The 14,448-nt window shown below is 35.1% G+C and overlaps 1 protein-coding gene across 1 annotated transcript in view; it reads left to right on the forward strand.

The window, feature by feature from the left end:
- LOC137646509 (uncharacterized) overlaps positions 1 to 14,448 on the forward strand; it is an 85,144-nt gene that overhangs the window by 61,624 nt on the left and 9,072 nt on the right. Inside the window, exon 6 of the mRNA XM_068379643.1 lies at positions 10,620 to 10,730. Coding sequence (XP_068235744.1) covers positions 10,620 to 10,730 — 111 coding nt within the window. The remainder of the gene's footprint in view (positions 1 to 10,619; positions 10,731 to 14,448) is intronic.

Below are 14,448 nucleotides of genomic sequence, written 5' to 3' on the forward strand. Positions count from 1 at the left end.
GCTGCGGCGGTCTGTGCTCTACTGAGTGTCCCTCTAGTTTTTGCTGAAATGGCACATTGGATCAAATGCACTGTAGAGTGAAACCTATTGTTGATTGTGGTAAGGTTTTAATATCAATAAAAGAAGTTTAGATTTGAGTCTGAATGTAAGAGGCAATTAGTCTGAATCATGAATAGCCAATATCAGTGAAAGAATCTTTTGCTTGGAGAGAGCACTACCTCCCCTAGGGTTGGAAGTTCCTAGTTTGACTATTGTAACACATTGCAGTTATTACTGAATAGGCTTTGTAGCATCCAACTAGTCTCCAGCTGTATACTCGATATATCCTTTACAAGAGTAAAATCCTCAAAGTAGTCCAACATAGAGAGGAGCTCTTGTTTTTCAACTTTGGCTATTTTCTATTATTGGGGCTTCCTCAGTGGGATATTTTATGTAGGGTCCATTCCTCAAAAAATAAATTAATTAGAACTGAAAATAAATCTTGTATGGGAACAGTTCTGGTTCTTGGAGAAGTGGTCCCTTCCTTTTCAAGACCTCTTGGCAGATTGGGACTCCAAAATTACTGTGAGCATCACTCTTGTGGCTACCAATACAGAATAGACTGATACTAATGAATTCAGTATCAGTATTTATTTGAGCTCAGTTAGAAAGTAAAATAAAATAAAAATAATGGGTTCTTAGAACTACTATGTTTTTTTTTTTATTTGATGAACTAATATTTCCTTGAGTTATTCATAAATTGATTTTATTTTTTAGAATCTACCACCTGTTTGGTGATTTAAGAGTTTTTATCTTCATTACTGTACATAATTATTGCAAAATTTATTTTCTATTATTAAAATGGAACATGTAACATTTTTGAGGATCTGCAACGAACATTCAGTAACAAACCCCATAGTACAGTAGTAACTACAATGAATAAATACTTGTATGTGCATGACAGTAAACTTGAACATCATTCCAAATCATTATCATTTGTTCTTGGTTTGATCAATTTTTATAAATTCATGTATATGTGTATACATGTTTGTCTGTCTTTGTTTATTTAGCGAATATTAAAGGTCACTATTGAACAGTAGAGGCTGAGGGCCAGGATGTTTTTGTAGAGACCAACTATATTTACATACATTCAGTGTTCAAGCCCCCCTTCCAAGATAGGACTAGTTGTAGTTGACAGAACATAGTTTTTATAACAGAATTACTTACTTTGATACTTACCCCAGATTCACAGTTCTATTACCTTTGAAGCAAGAGCTTCTTAATCTTAATGGACTTGCTACATTAGTCAATTTTAACGACAATTGTCTCATTATTGTCAATAACGTTGATAGTCTGAGGTAATGATTGGAGGGTCATAAGTGGGCCTTGTCAGTGTTATTGAGTCTTTTAAATATTATGTAGTGGGAGGGTGAGATTGACAGATGTATCACTTTTTCTCAAGTCACCGGATAATTAACATGTTGAGCTCGAAGAAGGACAAGGAGAGAGAGTTTTGGTTGGAGTGGATGCACCTCTATAGAGGCTTGCCTTCCATCTGGAAGATGAAATCTGTTGACTATAGTAACCGCAGCTTGAAAAATGAAGGCTACCAGACTCTCTTGCAGAAATAAGAGATACACAGATTCGAGTGTTGAAGATGTAACGAAGAAATTTGAAATATTAAGAACAAACTTGAGAAAGAAATTTGGTGCTCGGACAAATGACGCTGGAGAAAGCGCATTATGGTCTTATGACGAGACGTCTTTCCTCACAATAAGAAATGCCGTCCCCTTCTATGAGTACCATACATGAGGAAGAGAGTCTGGGTGTAATTAAGATCGGTGAGTATATGTATCATCTTTTACTTGATTTGTGAAGAATAAATATGTTAAAAAAAAATAATTAAATTTACAACCTTTTGTTGATTGGATGCCCCACTCATTGTACCGAAAGAAATAGATATATGATTGAGGATGGAGGGTTCATCCTTGCCAAGATTCTCAGACATGATGTGTCTTACCATCACAGTGGTATTTTTTAATCAATTTCAGAAGCAGGTCTTCTGAAGGCTGTCTAATCTATAAGGATGTTTTTACTTCTATTGTTTTAAATTGAATTATCATTTATTTATTTCTTTATCTAAAACAAATAATATTGCGTCAATGACCTTCGATGTTAGGATCCCAGTTAACTCCTAATCAATCAATCAGTTACAACCATTAGTAACTAAATACAGAATACTATATATATTGTCTGATAAAGGTTCACAAAAATTATAGTTTCTAAGCTCAAGATGACAAACAATTTGCGGCAGGATGTTGCCTGGAATTTGGCTGACATTTCGAAGCCCACGGAGGTTGCCAACCCAGAGTCGGAGAGTTCGTTTTGAGAGGTCCTTGCGCTCATTCGTGAGTGTAATGGCCTGGAGACGGCGACAGTGGTTTGCCTTCGAGGAGGACTTCTGTCATAGATCTGCATTTTGGTGCCCCTCGATAACCAAAGCCTTTGTTGGCGTTGCCTTGGTCTGATCTTTTCGATATCGCTCTTGATTTGAGAATTCAATTTGTTAAAGAAGATTGAATGAAGGTTTTATACACATGAGAACACCATGTTTTTGCTTCTGCACGTAGACCCGCTGGAGAGACTCAAGGCTGAAGGTACGTCCCTCTCGGCTGCTGAGTTGGCAGCCCTGGAAACTTTGACCTAGGCCTCTTTTCATGCTGTGCTCTGGCTCAGCCAATTGTCGGGTACCGTGATGTACTTCCTAAAAGTCGATTGTGTTATCTACCCTAGAGGCCTTAGAGAAGTGCTGCCTGGAGGGAAGACCATCATCCTCCTGGTTCACCAGACAGCAAACCTGTGGGCTAACTGGATTTTGAAAAGGTTAGGTGCTGTAGTTTTTAGCTTCACTAGAAAGGTTAGCCAAGAGGTAATGTCAGGCTTTGCTTCTGGAGAGTCATGTGCAATCTGATGTAGATTTGTGGAGGACTGCTTCACAGGACTCTTTGATTCATTGGGCTGTTGCCTCCAAGGGCTCCAGTTTTTTAAATGGAGCAGCCAAACCTTTAGGTTCAGTGGTCCTGCGGGTGCAGGATCAAGGAAAGGCCCTGCACCTCTTGCAAGACCCTGTGCCATTTCACTTGCAACCTCATCGCGGAAAGAGCCTGTGTGTGTACAGCCTTTTCAACCACCACATCCCGCTCATTTCAGGAGGGATGTGAATGGGAAACGCTTAAGTGACTGTTCCCTCTCTCCTGCTGCTGAGAGTAGGGGGTTGTCTGTCTCATCACTGGGCAACGTGTCAGCGACACAGGGCTGATTCTTTGGTTGTTAGTGTCCTTCAGGACGGTTAATTGCTTCCCTCTCTGGACCACTAGCCTCCCTTATCTACTGTTCCGATTGAGTTCTAATTAGACCCTACAACTTCGGAGAAAGCCCTGGCCTTGCAGTTAAAGGTAAATGCGATGTTTAAAAATAACGTGCTCCAAGTCATTCAGAACGGTTCTCTGGGCTTTTATTGTCGCCTGTTCCTGGCGGAAAAGGTGATGGGGGCTGGAGACCATTCATCAATCTTTCATCACTAAAGTTTATTTGCGAAGGTTGTGAATATCATTTTTGCCCTACGATGCCAGCTAAATGTTCTACACCTTCTAAGGCTTCCGGCAGTGAACCCAAGCATTTGAGGAAGAGGCTTACTATATTAGAGAAGATAGGAGAAAGCAGCTTGGGCGAATCTACCATTCACTACATCAAGAAGAACCAAACGAATTAAAAGACAACGTCAAATGTCACTTTTAACAAAACGCAAATGTAGTCATTGTAAGGATGGAGTTTACGTATCTTCAGCGGTAAGTGTTCTGATTTTAATTTTTCCATTTTCTTATTTATAAGGATGTATCTATAATGGTGTTAGGAGGCTTTATAAAAGCTTATATTTATGAAGATAATAGAAAATATGGAAAATATAAAAATAATGAAAAAATAATTATATACTGTAGATTTCTATATCTACCAAATGGGTTTCCATCATTCTTACGAAGCTAGTCTAGTGTTGAGTAAATATCGTAGTTTATTAATAATTTTATTTATATTTCATTTGTGCATTGAAGGGATGATACCCAGCCTGTAAAATGAGCTTCTCTCATGTAGATGTAAGGTTTTTATGTAAATTACGTAAGACTTTAGTCCTGAATTTCATTGTATTTATTCAAGTTAGTATATGTAAATTTACGTTATATTTAAGAATTAACTTTTTATTTCAGGTATGTTTGAGAGTGTTGTAGGATTCGTGGGAGATATGAACAAGGGCTTAGGTAATGTTCATTTATATTTTATGAAGTATAACCTCATATTTGACAGAGAATGTTCAGTAACATGTGCTTATGATGGTGATAGGATGTTAATTTTTTTTTTATTTCGGGGACAGAGGGTGGGCGGAGCTATCTGACTGTGAGAGTCTTCAGGCGCTGCGTGAGTAGCGTTTGGGAGAGTAATACTTGACAACTATGGTGCCTTTTGCCGTCCCACCAACGCTTCCCATTTCGTTGGGAAGTTGTAGTTAGATTTCATATAAAAGGTGACACCAAGGTTATGTTACCGAGATAGAGATAGAGATTGCAGCCTGAAAAGAGCCCTCTTCCCCTCTCCCTTTCTCGCACGTAACCCAGTGTATTGATTTTGAAAGTGTTCAGTACGAATAGTGGGTCCTCTAAGTGACTCTGTACCCCAAAGCCAATTGTGTGTCGAAAAGATACATAAGACGAAAAGGTGGTTTTGAATTCATAGTAATTGGGTGAGTGTTGGCATTTTATAAACTTTTTGTAAATGGCCCGGTAGGAAGGATAGATTTTGTAACGTGAACTGGTTATCTATTTTTCATTGTCAAACTAGAATATTGTATTCAGATTTAATTTCAAGCTTTTGTATAATTTACATTGCATTATTTCTTCTCTCAGTCTAAGGTATATTCAGATATAATAGTTCAAGTCAAGTAATTACCGTATTTCCCGTGTGATAAGACGCTACAAGTGGTAAGACGCACCCTTTAATTAGGAAAGCAGTTTTAGAAAAAAAAATGGTTTTTAAAAACTTCTTAGCAGAAATCCATGGTCAGCGACTCTTGCATGATTATTGTCTGGCACAGTAACTTTTCTTATTTTGGGTGTATTATGAAATGTTCAAGTTAATATTTATTAGCTATATGCCGATTATCCCAATTCTATTACATATTTCTATAAGAAACAACTAAATCAGTCGTAATTTCCACCACAACTAAACGTTTACTCGTGTGCTTGAAGTTTCAAGTGTTGTTTACATGAAAGCAGCGTTGCCAAAGATTCTTTATAAAATTTTGGTAAAGATGTAAAATTCTAGTGATATTTCCAAAATTCCTAATACCCTATAAATATTCTCACAAAATGTAGTTTTTTATTATAGAAATCTATGAATTCTTTTAGATGGAATACTTTCGCTACTGTTTATGTGATTCTGGGTCTAGTTACTTTTCTGCTAACTTAGTAATACTGCACAAAACTACTGTAACAGAAGTTTTTTTTCCAAGGACGTATTCAGCAACTGTCTGTTTGTATTATTTCGGAACTCGGCCAACAAAGTCATTATCAATATATTGCTTTATTACAATATATCAACAAAATATGAGAATATAGATATATACTCAATAAACAACTATGTCATAGTGTCGTCTGCTACGAGACCACTAGTTGGCATGTTTACTTGTGTAAGGGGGATTAGCGAGTCATCAGCTGATTAGCAAAAAAAAAAAAAAATAATAATAATAATTTGCTACTGTACTTCATTAAATGAAGTGCAATATAAAATTGAATGAATTTATTTTATATGAATGATAATTGTAGGTTTATATTCTATCTCTCGTGAGTTTGAGTGCTTTTAAGTCAATAGTTTGGTGTCTGAGGTGTGTCAAACTCCCCTCTATAACTTTTTCTTAGTGTTAAGACGCAGGGTGATTTTGGGGGTAATTTTTCGTGAAAAAAGGTGCGTCTTATGACACGGGAAATACGGTATATATTTTCAGGTTGTAACATTTTTGTCTCAATCTAAGTTTTGTTCAGACTTAAATTTTTACAGTGACCTTTTTTGTTATTATGTAAATTCTTTTCAAAGTGTTGTTATTTATATAGAATATATTTATTTTTGTAAAGAGTGTATTATTCCAATCATCATTAATTAGAACCAGGTTCTGCTCGTTTCCTGTTAAGAACCACAGTAAGTTTTAAATATGTTTTAATACTTGAGTAATTACCCAGTTTAGTTTTGAGTGTACAGTACTTAAAAGACATTTGAATATTCAGTCTTTTATAAATTGCTGTCTGTGAGTCATTTAACGGTCTCAGAATTCGTGTATTAATATTTTAAAGTGTAACAGTTTTAATGTAAAAGCAAACAAGGGAGTTTGGAATTCGAGAGGGTGATTAACTTACCAGTCGTAGTATATATAATATATGTTTGGTTCCCAGTCATGAGGCATAGTATATATTTTTAGTGCTCAGACCAGGAAGCCATAATCATATATTATATATTTTGGGTGCTCAGACAAGGGAATCATATCATATATCATATACTATAGATTTCTATATCTACCACATGGGTTTTCATCTATCCCAAAGGGGCTTGAAAGGTAACACCTGCAAGAACCAAGGGATTACTGTAAGTATTATTGGTGTTAATGACATTTAATGTCAAGATGCCAGACAACTTTTAATTGAGTCAATCCTGCACTGAGTGGTTCCTGGAGGGTAGAGTATAAGAGGATAGAGAGATAAAAGTAATTATCTCATTTCAAGGTTGTAAAGCTCACATTTCAGAGGTATTAGCAATATGACCCAGATGTAAGTATTACAATAATGAATTTTACTATTAGAATTTTGTTTTTGCAAAAAAAAACGGTTATAGGACACACTAGCGCTTTGTCCCAAGAGGTGAAATTTTTAGAAGCAAGAAAACAACCTAAAGATTGGTAGTAGTAGTTATGACTAAGACATGATCCTGTTCAGCTATGAGTTTTGGAAAAGTCAATAGAGTAAATCTAATTTTTAAAATTAAATTATTTCAATATGTTAGGTGCCTCCATACATTTAGTGGTACAGGTAGTTGTCGACTTACAACTGTTTGACTTAACAACCATTTTTTTCACTGTGATGATGTCACAAGCATTTCGGAAATTGTACACTAACATGACAAATATTTCCTTGGAAAAAGTCTATTTTCTTGTATAAAAATGAACTGATTTAGCTTGGTAAGTTTGTACTGTACTTTCTTTTATGTATAATATAAAGTATCCATTTTCAATAAAAAAAAATGCATTAAGAAAAGTTTTAATATCTGTCGAGTTCATATCATATGTCTGGTGACATCATATTTCCGGCTGAAAGCGAGCAGGCAATTAAGTGATTTCCTTCCAATAGGCCAACGATTAGTATTAGTATTCCCATTATCGAAATATCAAGTAACGATCCAGAGTATTTCATGTGTCTGTATCCTTTGTTATGAGTACTATTTAGCGTAAATTTGACTCTATGCTAGTTTATTTCCTCTGATAATAGATTGATATTCATCTAAGAAACGTTCACTAATAGGACAAATATTTTCTTAGAAATTATATATTTTCTTGTATATCATAAAAATGAAATACTATTGCTTGTTAAGCTAGTATTTTCTTTCTTGCAAGAAAAAAAAATGGTTTTACACATTTCACAAGTCATACTTTCCTTTCTAGCAAGAAAAAAAAAAATGGTTTTACACATTTCACAAGTCATACTTTTCTTTCTAGCAAGAAAAAAATGGTTTTACACATTTCACAAGTCATACTTTTCTTTCTTGCAAGAAAAAAAAAATGGTTTTACACATTTCACAAGTCATACTTTCCTTTCTAGCAAGAAAAAAAAATGGTTTTACACATTTCACAAGTCATACTTTCCTTTCTAGCAAGAAAAAAAATGGTTTTACACATTTCACAAGTCATACTTTTCTTTCTTGCAAGAAAAAAAAATGGTTTTACACATTTCACAAGTCATACTTTCCTTTCTAGCAAGAAAAAAAAAAATGGTTTTACACATTTCACAAGTCATACTTTCCTTTCTAGCAAGAAAAAAAATGGTTTTACACATTTCACAAGTCATACTTTCCTTTCTAGCAAGAAAAAAAAAATGGTTTTACACATTTCACAAGTCATACTTTTCTTTCTTGCAAGAAAAAAAAATGGTTTTACACATTTCACAAGTCATACTTTCCTTTCTAGCAAGAAAAAAAAAATGGTTTTACACATTTCACAAGTCATTTTTTGTTGAGTTCACGTCACATGTCCTGTGATGTCATAATTTTGGTGTGTTACCGAGTAATTTTATTATTCCTATTATCGAAACATTGAGTAATAACATCAAGTATTCCAGTGGTTTTTACCAGTTGTTACGAGAATAGTATCGCTTACTGTAAACCCAAGAAAAGAAGTTTGATGGCGTCATAATTCTGACGGAAGGCCAGTGGTAAATCAAGTGATTTCCTTTTGATGCGTTACAGAGTAATATTAGTATTCCCATAATCGAAATATCAAGTAATGATGCAAAGAATTTCTATAATTCCTAAAGAAACATGATTTAATAATGAATTAAAAATCAAAATATGAGAGAGAGAAGGAATTTATTCATGTAACCAAAAATAATAGCTATAAAGAACTATATGGAAACTATAATATCCGGTAACAGATTGGTGCTGATGTAGTATTCATTAGGAAGATATTTTGAGTAAGTTTTAAATCTGTGGAAATAATCGCATTACAGTACTTTACGGTAGTGTGACCTTCAGATCAGCTGACGGCTACCAAAAGTAAAACAAAAGTAATTGTTAATTATTAGAATACTCCCAAATTTAAAAGATAAGATACAAACATGCTTTAAAAATCACAATTAAACACAATAATGTTTAAAGAAATATGACTTAATAATGAACTAAAAATGCAATACTCTATAAAGCATTAGAAATGAATTACCTGAAGACAAATACAGAGAGAGAGAGAGAGAGAAGGTATCCTTATGAAAACTAATAATAATCGCTATAAACAAACTGTATGAAAACTATGATATCCTGTATCTTATTGGTGATGATGTAATATTTATTACGAAGGTCTTTAGAATAAGTTGAGAAGTTATATAAACAATATGCCTTGTTATTCATTTGTGCATATTTCTCGATGCAATAGCAGGGCCTTGAGATCAGCTGATCACTACCAAAGGTAAAAAAAAAAATAAAAGCAATTCTTGATTGTTGAAATACTTCCATAATTGAAAAATAGAATACAAAACTGTTTTAATAGAGCATATGATATCCTATTGAACAAGAAAATGAAATAATGATATACAATAAGGAAATATTGATAAAATATGACTTAGATGATTAATGAAATATGATGCAGCATAATAAATCCATGGAAACTTTACTTTTTAAGTTTGAGATACATCCAAACCGACTTACCTGTGAGGTGGCCGAGGTTAATCTAGCCCCGTACTAATGACTTGCCCACTTCTCAGGTAGTTACTCCATTGGTCCTAGAATTGTTACTCTTTTATCATTGTTGAACTTTTCATGTCTTTGAATATACTTTATAGTAATAAACTTTAGTACAGTATATGGTAAAAAAATTAATTTGGACTTTTTTTTTTTGTGATGAACTTTTTCTAATACTAATAGTGATTCTGTTGAATTTATTGATAAATGAAAGTATCTGTAATATAATTGATTGTTTTTATGAGAAAAATAGTGCTTCCAGGGTATCTGTTTCAGATAAAGTAAGTTACTGTCCTCATAGGAAAATAATTTACCATAGCCAGTATAAGGCTAAGAACTTGATTGTCATTATAGTAACAATTACTGTTTTACAATATTGTCTAATGCACAACACTTGATAATTTTATGGTGCATATGAGAGTGGACCATTTAAACTATTTGATCGTTTTTGAATACTGGCTAATAATAATATTTTGTCCTGTATGTCATATGATATTCAGTAGCACGTCTAGTTAAAAACTTGGTTACTGTATCAGGATTTGAACATTGAAAATAAAAACTGTACAGTTTTTAGTATCTTAACCCTCTTACCCCCAAAGGACTTACTGGTACGTTTCACAAAAGCCATCCCTTTACCCCCATGGACGTACCGGTACGTCCTTGCAAAAAAATGCTATAAAATTTTTTTTTTTTTCATATTTTTGATAATTTTTTGAGAAAATTCAGGCATTTTCCAAGAGAATGAGACCAACCTGACCTCTCTATGACAAAAATTAAGGCTGTTAGAGCAATTTAAAAAAAATATACTGCAAAATGTGCTGGGAAAAAAATAACCCCCTGGGGGTCAAGGGTTGGAAATTTCCAAATAGCCTGGGGGTAAAAGGGTTAATAATAATATTTTGTCCTGTATGTCATATGATATTCAGTAGCACATCTAGTTAAAAACTTGGTTACTGTATCCGGATTTGAACATTGAAAATAGAAACTGTACAATTTTTAGTGTCTTAATTAGTAGCTGATTTTCTCCATTACAATGCAAGCATGGTTTTCTTTCTAAGATCTATTAGAGATTATTAAACATTGCTTTTCCCTCCTCCAAACAGGGAAGATGGTCACTAGGTATCGCCGTTATCCTGACAGACATCAGAACGTTGGTCAAGTGTACAGTCACAATGCTCCCATCATGGACTTGGACATCTCTCCTTACAATGAATGTATCCTTTTTGTGACCACCCGCTGCATTTATATTTTTATTGTAATATTACATACTTGTTACTCAATATATATTGGCTTTTGTAGGGGTATTACAAGGTTTGTTCTGTAACTGGAATACAAACCTTTGCTATATATTAGGGGTATCACTTTTGGCGAAGCTGAAAGGACGAGCCATTAAAATCTAGTGAGGGTTAACTACCCATCCCGCTAGTTAGCGGGAAGTAGAGGAGGTAGCTAGCCTAACCCCTTCACTCACACCCCTGTGACTGTGCTTCACTTTACTTTTGGCTCAGAGGGTGAGCAGTCATTGCCACTTTTCCTCCTCGCCTAATTTGGACTGCCATTTATCTTTGTCTTTATAACTTATGTTTTTCTCTTCTCTGTATATGGAAACATCCTTAATGTTTTGTTTGAAGTGTATGTTGCTGTTCCTGTGGTAGGGCAGAGCGGCAGGTCCTCAAGGGCGGAGAACCATCCCTCCGGCCTTTCCCCCTTGGACATTGGTCATCCCGTTGGCGGATAGCCTTCCGTGTGACTTGGCCGCCACCGCTGGGGAATCGTCATCATTTGTATACTCCTCCGTTCAGTTGTTGTCGTCACCTTCCCCTCTACGTGGAATCTGCTGGGGGAAGAGAGTGCGGCCTTCTCAGAGCTTGACTTCAGTCTTGCTCTTACTCGAGGTCATCGCCGCTCACTTTTCATGGCCGTCCGGCAGTGTACTCTACAGGGGGGAATACCTTTCTCATTCACGGGCTATATTGCGCTTCCGAATGGTTTCTCCATTAATTAAGTGAAATTATAATTGTTATTTAACTTTTCAGCTTCATCTCCGCGGAGAACCAACTTCCCGCCGGAGGATTGAGTGGTTCTCCCGAGTAGTGAATATTCTTAGCTGAATTGATTCATTTTAATTCTGGGTTTGTTTCAGTTTTTACGCTGCCACTCTCCTTCTCTCGTTGATGTCTGTTCTCTCGATGGACACCTTTCCTGTCCACGGACTAGGTGCTCCTCCCGAGGGAGTTTTTATTACGTAATTTGTTTTATTTTTCCTCAGTTAGCGATGCCATTCTTTTTCGTTCAACTGAGATAGCCGACGTAGGAGAGTAGTGCCGTTCATGCCTGGGGAATCGGCTGTCACTGCGCCATCACTTTCCTGTCCTTTTGCACCTGTGGCAGCTCCTGATCAGCACACTGTCTTCTAGGAACAAGCTTCTGCTGAATTTTCGCATGAAGTGCTCAATGCAGATCTTCAACTTGAACTTTATCTACAACACTGATAAACTGTAGATCATTTAGTAACAGTTCATACATAACTGTATCAAAAGCAGCACTAAGATCGAGTAATATGGAAATACCATATTTCTTTTCATCCATCATTTCCAGCATATCTTTTACAACAGAACAGATGGCTGTCTCCGTAGAGTATAATATTCTGTGAGCAGACTGGTTGTCTGGCAAAGCTTCTATATCTTTTAAGTGCCTAAGTAGTTGCTCAAGAATTACGTATTCTAGCACTTGAAACGAAAGATACATTTGAAATAGGTCTATATGAATTTAATTCCTTATAATCCAGAGCACTTGTGATATATATTCATTTAAGATAACCACGTGTTACAAACTTACGATTCAGGTATCATGGTGGAGATGGGTTTATTTCAAGTGTATGAACAAATTCCTGAATTCGACAGGAATATGTACTGGGACTTGTCATAAACTTTTATCTCTCTTGATAGCTCAGTCAGTAGTGTCCCTGCAGACATGGTTTCCAGTCGTACAGGTGGGGGTTCGAATCTCCACACGGCCAGAAGCTGTTAGCATTAAATGAATTCCAAGTGGAAGTATATTCCCAAGATAGAATTCGGTATTAAATGCCATTCATGGGTGATATTTACATTGATTGAAATCACGTGTGCTTGTGATATATATTCATTTAAGATAACCACGTGTTGCAAACTTACGATTCAGGTATCATGGTGGAGATCGGTTTATTTCAAGTGTATGAACAGATTCCTGAATTTGACAGGAATATGTATTGGGACTAGTCATAAACTTTTATCTCTCTTGATAACTCAGTCGGTAGTGTCCCTGCAGGCATGGTTTTCAGCCGTACAGGTGGGGGTTTGAATCTCCACCCAGCCAGAAGTTGTTACCATTAAATGAATTCCAAGTGGAAGTATACAGCAGGTATTGCTCGACTTACGACCTATGCAACATACCACTATTCGACTTTACGACCATTTTTTTCAGGGGGATAACGTCACAAGTTTATCGGAAATAGGACGAATATTTCCTTGAAAATAGTCTATTTTCTTGTATACATATAAACTGATTTCTCTTGGTAAATTATTATTTTCTTTTATTGTTGATATTCAGTATTTATTTTCAGTTGAAAATACATTAAGAAAAGTTTTAATATCTGTCGAGTTCATATTATGTCTGGTGACGTCACATCACCGGTGGAAAGCTTCCGGGCAATACAGTGATTTCCTTTCAATAGGCTAACGATTAATATTAGTATTTCCATTATCGAAATATTAAATAACGATACAAAGTATTTTGTGGGTCTATATCGGTTGTCATGAGTACTACGTAGCGTAAATTTGACTGTACGCTACTTATTTAATCTCTGATAATGGATCGATGTTTATCTAAAGAAAATATACTTTTAGGGCAAATATTTTCTTGAAAATAATATATTTCCTTTTACATTATAGAAATAAAATACTTTTTTTTTGTTAAGTTAGTACTGTATTTTCTTTTCATTTCTTGTGAGAAACAAAGAAAATGAATTTACATATTTTGCAAGTCATTCTTCGTAGAGATTACTGTACGTCACGTGACTTGTGACGTCATGTATCTGGCGGAAGCGCGCTGACAAACCGAAAGATTTCCTTTCGTTGTTACCGAGTAATCTTATTACAGCATTCCCATCATCGAAACACCCAGTAACGATATCAAGTGTTTTAGTGGTTTGTATCATTAGTTATAAGATTAGTACAACTTACCGTAAATTTAAGAAAAAAAGTCTGATGACGTCATATTTCTGGCAGAAGGCGAGAGGCAAATCAAGTGATTTCCTTCCGATGCGTTACTATTCCCATAATCGAAACATCGAATAATGATATATAGAATTTTTTAATAATTTTCAAAAAAAAAAATATGAAGATACAACTGAATTAAAAACAAAATACAGAGAGAGAGCGTATTCCTTTTATAACTAATAATAAGGTCTATAAACGAACTGTATGGAAAATGTGATACCCTATATCATATTTGCGCTGATGTAATATGCATTATGAAGAAATTTCGAATGTCAAGAAAATTATATAAATCAATGTTATTCGCACTATATATATGTGCTCATAATTGTAATATGGCAGCGTGACCTTGAGATCAGCTGATGCCAACTGAAAGTAAATTAAAAGTATGTTGATTATTGATATGCTCAAGAAATTGAAAAATAAAATATAAACGTTCTTTAATAAACCACAATCAAACACAGTAATGCCTAATGAAATTTAAAGGCTTAATATTGAACTACAATACTGTATTTTTCTTTAAAAATGAACTACCCGTATGCGATTGCGAGAGCGAGCACACACACACACACAACACAGAAAGAGCTACAACGATTTCGCATTATACCTAATGATTAGACGAACTGTATGGAAACTGATTTCCTGTAACATATTGGCGTTGATGTAATATTCATCATGA

Source organism: Palaemon carinicauda, chromosome 1, assembly GCF_036898095.1.
Source record: "Palaemon carinicauda isolate YSFRI2023 chromosome 1, ASM3689809v2, whole genome shotgun sequence".
Lineage (NCBI taxonomy): Eukaryota > Metazoa > Arthropoda > Malacostraca > Decapoda > Palaemonidae > Palaemon > Palaemon carinicauda.